General features: G+C 34.7%; 1 protein-coding gene across 1 annotated transcript in view; it reads left to right on the top strand.

The window, feature by feature from the left end:
• The window catches only part of SEMA3A (semaphorin 3A), a 207,798-nt gene that overhangs the window by 44,455 nt on the left and 150,650 nt on the right, over nt 1-12,693 (top strand). The window contains exon 2 of the mRNA XM_080818971.1: nt 10,852-11,009. Within this exon, the coding sequence (XP_080675097.1) occupies nt 10,852-11,009 (158 nt within the window). The remainder of the gene's footprint in view (nt 1-10,851; nt 11,010-12,693) is intronic.

Here is a 12,693-nt window from a genome sequence, read left to right as displayed (position 1 = left end):
TATTGTTACTAAGATTGGAATGGCCTCGGAACACATGGTATGGTTTTATCTAGAGATCTTTTGAGTTCATTGATTTTTCAACACCCTCTGCTCCCATCTCTGTTCCATCCCTCTACAGGGAAATCTGATTCAAATAAAATCCTTTTATGGGCAAGCCAGAAGCCTTCGTAATCAATCTATTCTAGTTAAAGGAGTGGGACATGCCTGGTATGCTGTATGAATGCCCTCCCTATTTACCTCACCCCCCGCCCCAAAGACAGTCAAATAAGCTTTCAGGTGAACAACTTCTACTTCTTTAACTGAAAAACTCAAATTGTCTGTGTTTGTAACACCCAAGCACCATGCAGTTTAGAGAATGAAGAGACTAGAGTGGTAAGGGGAGCAAGATAAATTATGGGTAATCTAACCCAGATGCACTTTTACATGCTCATAAACATGTCCCTTTTATCCACCTAATCAGAAATGCATCTTTTCATTCATTTGATAAACTTATAGTAAATACCTTTTGTTAACTAAATCTATGGTTTCAGTAATTCCTACCACCAGCCACACACCCCTGCTCCTCTGATTTGGTTACTTGATTGATCCTTGAGACTCCCCGTATGATCTGGACTTCCTTTTGACCTTCTCTCTCTTCCAACTCTAAGAAATAGATTCTTATCTTGATCAAAAAGAGACACCTATGAACACTGAAATAAATACATTCTCCAGAGTGTTCACACTTGAATGTATCAGTTTTTGTCCATGAATAAGGAAGGCTTCTTTCCACCCATAAATATATCTTGGGGTGGAAATGATGGAAAAATACTGATGGAATACTCAGTGTCTTTCTTAAGTAAAAACTCATTTGCTCAGCATTAGAAAAATTCAAATAAATCATTCTTAAGCAGTTTAACATGATTCTTATAGTGGGCGTATATAACAGATAACAGGTAACAAGTGGTTCATAGCTTTTTAATTCTCCGTATGTGAATATTTTCCACTGTTTTGTTACTGGAGAAATGAAGTAAGCAATTTGTGAATGTCAGAAAACATTTTCTTCCTTATAGTTATGTGTAATATGATAGTTATTTGAAAAAGACCCTGAAATGTATGCTTTGGTACCTGTAAATAATTGACCAGGACTGCCTGAAAGAAATTAGACGTTCAATTGTATTAATTAGGTAAGCCTCCTTTTTGTTCTCTTTAACTTTGCTAATGATAATACAATGCTTGCTTCTCATAGGCATTTAATGAACACTGACTGGTAATAGAAACCTGCCTATAGAGAAACCTTATAAATAATTAAGACATAAAGACAATCAAAAACAAAGTTTCAATCTCTGTATTACTTGCCTATCACCCCATGCACTAAATTAAACCAGTGTGAATTATAAAAGAAGGATCTGGGGGCACCTGGGTGGCTCAGTAGGTTAAAGCCTATGCCTTCAGCTCAGGTCATGATCTCAGGTCTTGGGATCGAGTCCCACATCAGGCTTTCTGCTCAGCGGGGGGCCTGCTTCCTCCTCTCTCTGCCTGCCTCTCTGCCTTCTTGTGATCTCTCTCAAATAAATTAAAAAAAAATCTTAAAAAAGAAGGATCTACACTTTAATTGGAAATTTTTAGTGACTAATCATCTTGCACAGAAATGAATGATCAGTTGCATTGCATAGTGATATTAATCACTTTTATTCATACTAAAACATTTAGTTGCTTTATGTAATACATTTAAATTCACTTTTATTTTTCCAAGGAGAAGTAAAGGTTACAGATTATGTATGCATCATGCATTAGTTTTTTGTACATTGTTAGCAATTTTTATGTTTTGACTATATATTTTACAAAAACTTACCAAGGATCAGGCAGCAAAAAATTAGGAGAAAAATTAAAGTGATAGTTTTTCTAGAAATTTATTAAGAAAGAACATTAAACTAAAGCCAGGAGAATTTAATACAAACCTGACCTCTGCAGCTGTTTATGCTTTTTGTAAATGGAAGTGATCAGACTTCATACTCTAAAGATTTTTTAGATATCAAATTCAATAATTAATTAAGTGTATGGTTAACCATTTCTTCTACAGATAACACATATGGCACTTTGCTAACTTTATATCTGAGAGGACTAAAGCACATATCCATGCAAATGAGTGGCATGCAATTAAAACATTAGTGTATGTTGTGATCAGAGTGGATGGGACATCAGAAGAGGGAGTAACACCTGCTAATTCTCAAGGCTTTCATTGGAGGTTTGCCCCTAACTGTATCTTGAAGCATGAGAACAGGGAAAGTAAAATGGAAGCAAGGAGGGGGCAGACCAGGTTTAGAGAAGAGTAAATTTGCCATTTCTAATAGAATTCTGGGAACTTACAGAGACAGGCATAAAATAAGATAGCAGAGGAAAATTAGGGACTGTGCCTTTATCAGGGACCCTGGTCCAAGGTAACAGTGGTGGGTTCAGGCACCTTAAAAGTATTGCATTTTTGAAATATGCTCTGGTCACTTTGGTCATGCCTTGAAGAATATATTGAAGTTGAGAGAAATTGAGATAGGGAACCAGTTAAACTATTGCAATTGCAGTAGTTTTTGTGTTTAATATTACTCATTAAACAAAAGTCTGAAAAGTTGATTCATATGGTTGTTGTATGTAAAATGACCATAATTGTACTTAGCATAAAGAATTTTAAAAATCAGCCAGTTTATTATAATTTTATAGCCAGGTTGTAAGTAATTTAGGGTTTAGATGGCATAATTTTATTAGTCATTTGAATGGAACCTGTAACTAATTAGAAAAGCTAGAATATAATCTGAATGCAATATGTAGTGCTACATTTGCTTTTTTTATAGATGCTTGTTATTATTTACTTTACCTGAGTTTTTGTTGAGATGTTTGTTGTTATTTACTTTACCTGAGTTTCGTTTACCTTAGTTTTATTTACTTTACCTGAGTTTTGTTACTATTTACTTTACCTGAGTCTTTTAAACAGTTAAGCTGTTTTGAATAATATTTGTTGAGATACTTGTTTCTATGTGCCAGTAATAGGTATATGCCAGGAAAATGTTCCAGAACTAGAAAAACAAAAATAAATAATAGCATATTTTAACTCTAGAAAGGGAGCTTAAGAGATGAAGCAGTGATTAATCTACGTTTGTACATGGCACTGTGTTTTACAAAGGAAAGCATAGTACACTGTCCTTAAAAGGTTGGGAGAGGCTTGAACTAGATCCTCAAAGGTGAGTAGATTCCCCTGTGCACATGAGGATGAAAATTTGAGAGCACTGAGAGAATAGACAGCCCCTAGGCTGTGGTAACTATAGATAGAATACCCTGGAGTTAATTGAAGATAATCCTTTGTGTGTATGTGGTTAGAAGTATACCTTGAATACAGGTGTTAGTTGTGATGATGATGACGGTGGTGGTGGTGGTGATGTCACCTTTGTACTTTAGCTGTACTTTCTTTATGGACATTTTCCAATAACTTAATAGCCATATAGATTCCTAGAGTTTATTTCAGTAATAAAGTAGTTGAGGATGAAAATTTTATGATTTGTTAACTATTTGGTTACTAACTCTGTACTACCTAAATATATGGAGGTATGTGCTAGATTTTAGCATTCTATCTGAAAATATTTCATGCTTTTGCTATATTGGGTATATTCTCTTAAAAATTTGTGGTTTGATATTTCTCCCTCTCTTCATTTAAGATGGATATGTTTCTCTATTTTATTATTTTCTTTTCCTCTTTTTCCCATGAGATTCGAAGGAAAGGGATAGAGTAAAAGTGCCTTTTTTCTCAACAGTAACAGAAGATTTTTCTGGAGGTAGTGCTAATATGGTTTGTTGGGGTAAACCTATAGAGGGAGGTCTGTTAGAAGATGATTATAATAATCAAAGGAATTATGATGAATTGAATTATGACAATGACTGAGGATGTAAGCAAAAGAAAATACACAATAAATTATTACAGGTTTATACAAAACTGAGGTAATAGAATGAATCTGTGGATGATGAAGAGGTTCTGGTTTGTGATCATTTGGATCAATGATACCTGCAACCAGTTTTAAAACATACAGAAAGGTGATGATATCAGTAATGGAAAGAAGAAAAGGGAGTGAGTTCTGTCCAAGTCACAACTCTCAGATCTGTGCACTATCTGAATAGAGGTTTCTGATAAACCTTTGTGTGGCCTTCAGAGGGAAATCTGTCTTGGAAGATAGACATTTAAGACATGTAAAATACTACTAGTGGCAAAAGAAACACTTGTAGAAAAGATTACCCATGGAGTTACTACTGTGCAAAATAGTTAAAGTACAGAGCATTTAAAATAATATAAAGATTTAAGACATAGAATGGGGTAAGAGCAAAAGAACCTGGTGTCCTGGTGTCAGATGGGAGTGGATATCTTGACTTCACACCACACTAGTTCTGTGACCTAGGATATTCCCAATATCTATCTGAGTAACTTTCCTCGTGAGAAAAAATGGGAATGAAAACTGTTACCTCACAGCGTTGTTGTTGTGGGAGACTAATGAATATACCTAGAAATCATTCAGCAGCTTTTGATATGGAATGCTCTTCCACATCTCATTCAGCTGGTCAAGGGCTTACAAAGTCTTACACATTTTTTTAAGGCCAGGTTTAATTGTCAAGCACGTTCTCCAAGGATTATCTACTTTTCCTGGACGCATTAATTTTTCCCTTCTGCTAAATTTCTTAGCTCTTATTATTCTCATTTTTGTTCATTTGGTTTTTGCTTCTCTGAGGGCATTTGTTGCACTTCCATCAAGGTTTTATTAATCTTTATATTCCACATAGTTGTTAGCCAATGCCCATGTGTAACACATATATAAGGACTGGATATATGTTGAATTAGATTAAACAATGAGGAAGTAACTCTCCACACATATTTTTCACATTATAAAAAGAGTGAAAAACAGAAAAACAGATTAATATTGCAGGTAGGCCTGCAATTGATGTTTTGCAAGCATATTGAGGAAAACTATATTTGAGGAAAAATATACTCTCCTTCCCTGACAGTGTGGTTCATTGTGTGACATCTAGCAGCATAGAAGCTGGGCTTGAGCTGGTAATGGACCTTCACTTTTCTGAAGCACAAGTGTGGGCACTTTATCCCTTGATCTGGGAGTCTGTCCAAGTCAAGAAGCTGATTATTCACATCATCTACAAATAACAAGCATCTGTCAGAGGAGAGTCCTGGCATAAATTCAATGTGTTGGGAGACATTAGAGATCAGACTATTAGCAAATAAAAAGAGAAGAGTTGGAAGAACTTTAAGAAATGTTCTAGGCAAAGGTGGTGGGATTGTGTTTATATAGAGTGTTGTGTGGCCTCTGGCATGGTCTGAGAAAGTAGTAAGGTAAAAGTTACTCTCAGGTCAGGGTGTTTAATTTTGGTACTTATTTTGAGTGTTTACTGATACTGAAATTAGAAGATAGATTTTTCAGGGCCCCTGGGTGGCTCAGTGGGTTAAGCCTCTGCCTTCGACTCAGGTCATGATTTCAGGGTCCTTGGATCGGGCCCTGCATTGGGCTGTCTGCTCGGCAAGGAGCCTGCTTTCCCCCTCTCTCTGCCTGCTGCTCTGCCTACTTGTGATCTCTCTCTGTCAAGTAAATAAATCAAATCCTTAAAACAAAACAAAAAAATAGAGGAAGAAGAAGATAGATTTCTCTAAGTATATTTGAATAATACCTACCAAACTTTGTTAATTGAGAAAATAGACTCAGCATCACTAAAGAAATAAAAGCATGTAGACATCCACGAATATTGACTCTATCTATGTAATAGCAAGATGCACTGGCTAGACATGCTAGGAACAGAGTTCATCGTTGACAGTTTATCTTAGAGGAGTAGTTGCCAAATAGAAGTCTGCGGAAAGTTATTACCCTTCTCTGTGGTAGTTTTAAAATCAAGTCCTTGGGGGGCGCCTGGGTGGCTCAGTCAGTTGAGCATCCAACTCTTGATTTCTGCTCAGGTCATGATCTCAGGGTCCCTGGGATTGAGTGAGCCCTGCCTCTGGCTCCCTCGGCAGGGAGTCTGCTTCTCTCTTCCCTCTTCCTGGTTGCACTCTCTCTCTCTTTCTTAAATAAAAAAATAAATCTTTAAAAAAGTAAAATAAAGAAATCTTGGAATAAAAATAAAGTAGTAAAAATAAGGTAAATTTTTCTACAACATAAATTAATTCATATCTAAGAATTATCTTTTGTGTGTGTGTGTTTTCTTCCTCTTCTTTTTATTACTTTAATAAAATGCCTCCTTTTTTGTATGAAATGATATGATAGTCAATAGTACTTGTTTCTGTTATTTTTATAATGAAACAAAAAGTGACCAACTTTTATTTTAGCTCCTATTTTGCTTTGGAAATATTTTTGATTTATGAAATTTAGGAAACACTAAAATGTGGGATCCAAAACTTTGGACTTTAATGAACTTTCCAATATTTACAAATATCTGGATGTAGTCATCATTTAGTCAAAATATTTGACTTCGTATTGATCCAGCTTTGACTTCTTTAAATGGGATCTTTGACTGTTCTATGAAAGGACAAAGTTCAAGTCATGGAAAAAGGGCATAAGTCTAAAGCCATGAATGAATACAGGCATTTAATTTGAATCCGGAAACTGGTAGGGTCCTATTACCATTCACGCTATAAAATTTAGAAGAAGGGTAAGAAAAAGGAGAAAGAGAGAGAGAGAGAATGAGAAATGGAAGTCAGAAATATGAAGAACAGTGTGACTATTGTTTGGATTTGAAGGTCAGGCAGATCTTCATCCTACTATAAAAACGTCTAACTCTGGGCGGTCTTGCATTCTAGAAATTTATTGATTTTATTGCCTTTTGAGAATCTGACCCGGTTTTTGTAATATAATCATCTGTAGAAATCTATTTTTGTCCTAAAGATAATCAGTCTACAGGAACATTCCAGCTTTATTATGTGGAGATAAGTAGTCATGTATGATTTTGATATAAATTCTCCCATCTTTTTTCTTTTTATGTATTAAAATAAACATTTAGGAAGAGCATCAGTTCATAAAATAATTTTTCAAATTCTTAAATAATGTACTGGTAGTGCATTAAAACACTAACTTTTTTTTTCTTCAAATGTGGCTACATTAGAGACTATGATGAATTCAGAAAAAAAGATCTGAAAATTTATAAATAAATAATTAGAATGAGAATTAGAATTGACTCATTAGGGAAGATCATGGTTCTTTTTCCCTAGTTAGTTGGTGGGATACCTTCTTTTCTCGGTTATAAAGAAATATAAAATCCCTGGTAGGGAGGTACCATGAGGGTCTCGAAAAGACTCTTTCCTCGGTTATAAAGAGATAAAATTCCTCATAGATAGAAATTGAATTTAAAAAGAATAATTAAGCAAAATCAAGTATATTTGAAAGTGATGGAGAAAACAGCTGCTAACCCATACTCCAGGAAAATACTGCCTTTTTGTTTAATGAAATGATCTGGCAGTAACATTTTTTTTAAGGTGTTGTTTGTTTCCATTGTGATGTCATACATAAACCACTACAGACTTCTCTAAGTTGTCTGTATTGAGGAACCAGTGATTCTCGCCGCACAAATTTACAAAATTTAACCTGTAACTTATTTTTCAATTGGGTGAATATTTTCATTGTTGGGAATTACAATATAGATATGCATTACATTTATTATTTAAAATTTAGGTTACAGGGTCACCTGGGTGGCTCAGTGGGTTAAGCCTCTGCCTTCAGCTCAGGTCATGATCCCAGGGTCCTAGGATCAAGCCCCACATTGGGCTCTCTGCTCAGCAGGGAGCCTGCTTCCCCCTCTCTTTTTGCTTGCCTCTCTGCCTACTTGTGATCTCTCTGTGTAATAAATAAATAAAATCTTTAAAAAATTAAAAATAATAAAATTTAGGTTACAGAAGTTGGCAAACAAAAAGAATATTTCACTGTTCTTAAAATGGCATTTATATTTAATATTAATGTAAACCAAAGAACATATTGCTCTTCTTATTTATCCCTTCACCAGGCAAAATTGTAGTGTTAACAAGTTAGCATATTTGGTAGAAAAGTAACTTTTCAGTATGCTCCATCTGGACCTTAATTTCCTACTTCTAGTCAAGCATGTTGAACATATTAATGTTTTACCTCTACTTATTCACACAGGTGATTGTGTGCTTAACTACGTAAACAATTGTTCTAGGTATTTTACATGAATTATCTAACTTCACCTTCATAATAACTCTTAGAAGATGTATTATTAACCCCCCTTTTCCAAAAACTGAGGTCCAGGTAGCATAAGGAGTTCATCCTAGTTTGCATAGCTAGTAAGTACTGTGTTCTGATCTATACCTGGCTGACTCCACGTTCTGTAGATATAGTAGTTATCTTCCTATAACTACTTCCACTTGATGCTTAGAGCTCCCTTATGTAGTTTCTATGTGTTTCCAATTAAAATCCACCTTTGTGTCTTTTAAGGAATCCTCCTGTTGCTTAATATTTATATAATTGTCTTGGTTTAGACCCAGCTGACTTTTTTGTCAGTTTGCCTAATTCCCTATGTATTTGATTTTTCTTGTATTAGGGTAGAATTATTATAGATTTTAGAATTGGAAGGCATGTCGAAGGGTATCTTCTCTATTTGATAATTAGTATCTTCTTGAACAGCTATTCAGTCAGTCAGTGAACATATCCAGTAACGTAGCCCCTGCTTCTCGTAGTAGTCCTTTCTGTCCTCACACAGCTCAGGGTACGTGAAATTTCAGTCTTATATTGATCTCTGTAGCATTGATTATTTGCAGATATTGGGACACTGGCAAGGGGCTGAGATTTAAATTCAGATATCATGTAGTGAATTCTGTTTTTTCTCTTTGAAGACTAATTAACTCTCATTTATTTCAGATATAACTCATGAATGAAATTCTCACTCCATCTCTCCTTCCTTCCTTCCTCCCTTTTCCCTTCCTTCCTTCCTTCCTTTCTTCCTTTTTTTTTTTTTTTGGTTGGGTGTAGGGAAGGATAAGGCTAGTCCAATATTTTACTGTTTTTCATGAGTGAATTAGACAATCATCTTTTAATAATTTGTTAATTCTTGTATTTTTATGTATTAGGTGGATGGATAGATAAATCAATGGATAGAAATGAACGTTCAATTTAATATTTACTGACTGGTAATAAGGAAAAGAAATCATGTGAGTTGTGAATAGTGAGCTATTAATTCTGTATTTCCTGATGAGAGGGAATGTTAATTCTGGCAAATAAGTCATTTATATGAATGATTGACAGTGTGATAGAAGCAATCAGTAATTTAAGCAAACATTATAAAGAAATTATTTCTATGAGAATTTCTTGGAGCATGCATTTGAACTAGCTCTTAAGAATCAATACTTTTTTGTTAAGGTGGTGTATCATTGTAGATGTCAGAAACAATAGAAGCAAAGGCTAAAAAGTGGCAAATGCAGAGCCCGTTTTCCTATAGGATGCAAGACATGAGGGAGGAATATTGGGTTAGTGTCTAAATTCATAATGGTAGTGACCTGGCTAAGTTAAGGAGTTTGAATTTTATCTTCCACTGAAATAGCATTTTTGGTAATATGAAGAAGGCAGTAGGAAAAATCAATAAAGAAGGGAAATTTGTCAAAGGGTTAATGACCTGGGGTCAGGGCTGGGGCAGAGGAAGGGTCTGCATTGCTGCTTCCTGTCCTTGGAAAACACATTCTACATTTTGCGGGTGTTGATGAAAGGGTTCTACTATCTGTGCATTGGAAAAATCTGTATCATTGATTCAGGACACAGTTTTGGAGAATCCTCAATTTCTATCCCTTGGAAGGGGGTTTGTGGTGGCATTATACATAATTTTTTTGAAGCCAATAGTTAAAGAAAACCTCTTTGGTGATTCTCAACAACTGCCTTTCTAAAGCAAAAGTGGACTTACAATTAACATTATTATTATTTTTTTAAAAATGTTTTTCTCACTTATGTATAGGTCTGAAAGTTCAGCATTTGCCCCTTTACAGCTAAAACAAATAAAAGAATGATAACAAACTGAAAAATTTGAAGTCAGATAGTAAAATTCATATAACTTATGTTTTCATAAAAACCTAACTTGGTTTCTCTATATATGTCAGTTATAAAATATTACAAAAGACTTAGTAGAATTAATGATTTCATGGTCAAAAAGACATGTAAAAATTCGTCACTGAAAGGAAGCCCTACGGGTGCCTAGGTGACTCAGTCAGTTAAGCGTCTGTCTTCTGCTCAGGTCATGATCCCAGAGTCCTGGGATTGAGCCCCACATTGGGCTCCCTGCTCAGCAGGGAGTCTGCTTCTCTCTCTCTCTCTACCTCTCACCCTGCTCATGCTCTCTCTATATATATCTCAAAGGAATTTTTTAAAAAATCAAAAAAAAAAAAAAAAAAAGGCTCAAACAACTAGGAGTTTAAAATGTTTCCCCCATACTACTTCTGCTCTTTTGGCCCCTATGCTTATCCTTCTAGATAGCAACTTGGAACAGATGAAACCCCTTAAAAAAGTCTTTGTAATATTAAAGACATTTTGTATACAATGCTGAGCATTTCTTTCTATCATTGCATGCAGAGAGATCCATTAGATTAGTTGAGTGATGAGGTATTTCTGTCCCTTTCTTTTGAAGGAGTGTGTGGTCTTGAGTATGAAATCAGCAAACTAATGGGTGTGATTTCCATTTCAATGAAGTGTTAAAAAGAAAAATGCTCCTGTATATTTCTTAGTACCATCAATAAGAACAACCACTGATTGGTAACTATGGCAGGCAGTAGTTAGATTGCCATGTACCAATAGCCCATGCTCATGTAGGACCTCACATTAACACCCAATGTCTTGCTTTGTTACCTTGCAGAAATGTTGGAATCCAACAATGTGATCACTTTCAATGGCTTGGCCAACAGCTCCAGTTATCATACCTTCCTTTTGGATGAGGAACGGAGTAGGCTGTATGTTGGAGCAAAGGATCACATATTTTCATTCAACCTGGTTAATATCAAGGATTTTCAAAAGGTATCTTTATTCTAATATATACACTGTAGTTCTTTTAAAACATCTCAACCTATTTAACAGTTAATTCTATAGCTATTTAACAGTGTGACAACTGGAAAAATTGTTAAAATTATTATTTTATCTTTTCAGATGCAAGTAAAAGTAATGCACTGATTTGTTTATCACGAATCAATGGATGCAGCAAACCATAAAAATCATCAAGGAAGAAACTGTAGTATTTTCAATGATCATTATAACTTCAGCTTGTCCTTCCATATTTATATAATTTTTGCTGCATAAAACTAAATATCTGAATCATTATAGGCATATATCATAATTAATGTCATATGTGAAATGTTGTATATATATGTATGTATGTATAAATTTATACATCTCTTGGGGAAGGGGGCGCCTGGGTTGCTTAGTGGGTTAACCTCTGCCTTTGGCCCAGGTCATGATCTCAGGGTCCTGGGGCTCTCTGCCACTGGGGAGCCTGGTTCCCCCTCTTCTGCCTGCCTCTCTGCCTGCTTGTGATCTTTCTCTCTGTCAAATAAAATAAAAGAAAAATATTTAAGAAAAAAATATTTAAACATCTCTCTGTAGTACCAACAAATGTGGAGTTCAACAGTCATCATACACATGCCTAATCTGGTGTGTCACCTGTTTTTGTAAAATGTTTTTTAGAACAGAGACACTCTCAGCCATTTACATATTATCTATGTTTGCTTTCATTCAACAATGGCAGAATTGAATAGTTCTGATTGAGATCATCTGGCTCACAGAGCCTAAAATATTTACTATCTGGCCTTTTACACACACAGTTTGCCAAACCCTCATCTAGAAGATCTGTTTTCCGTGTGAAGTTTTTACAAATGTGGTCATTTAGACACTAGAAGTCTATTGTCTTTATCCTTATTCTTTATAGTGCTTCTGACTTATTTAATTAATAACATATACAGTTCAGAAAATAAAAATGGATTGAAAAATTAGTGGAAATTATGCTACTGAGTCCATATGCTATGTTCAAAGTCAGTCATTTTTTCACACTTAGTATTTCTAGTCATAATTCTCTGAGGGACAAAGATCTTTTATGCAGTAGCTTTTGTAAGAATGCTAGTATAACATTTTTTAAGAGTACATTCACGTCAGTTTTTATGTATGTTAGTTTTGCTTCTTAACATTTAGGGCTTTAGGGTGGTGTACCTTAACTTCTGATAAACTTTAACAGATCAGACAATAAATTTTTAAAAGTAACTGAATTCTATAAAAAGCTTTTGTTCTGGTTGGAGAATATTGCTTTAAGGATCAAATGAAGATAAAATTCAAAACTGATTATTATCTCTAATAGAGTATACCACTGAACCTAAGGCTTTTACTTTCTTATTATTCAAACACTAAAATTCTGACTGTGCATAAAGATTTAAGTCATTATATATATCATATAAGACAGCAATGCCCCTTACTGATATACTTTGGGATTAATATATGGCATTTAAAAATCACCTTTGATATTCCTTTTTCTGATTTTTCAATCTACTTGATTTCTAAGTCTTCTCAGATCATAGCAATATCACAAAGGTTATCTGTTGCCTAAGAAAACTGGTTATCTGTTTAATTTTCCTTAAATGACAAAAGTACTTACCTTGGAGTCCTTTGTAAACGTCATAAAATAAGCAGGTTTTGTTGTTTAGTGAAAAGAAGTCAT

This window comes from Martes martes, assembly GCF_963455335.1.
Source record: "Martes martes genome assembly, chromosome: 11".
In the NCBI taxonomy this organism is placed as follows: Eukaryota; Metazoa; Chordata; class Mammalia; order Carnivora; family Mustelidae; genus Martes; species Martes martes.
Note: the sequence above shows the minus strand (reverse complement) of the source record. Positions and strands in the feature narration are given on the sequence as shown.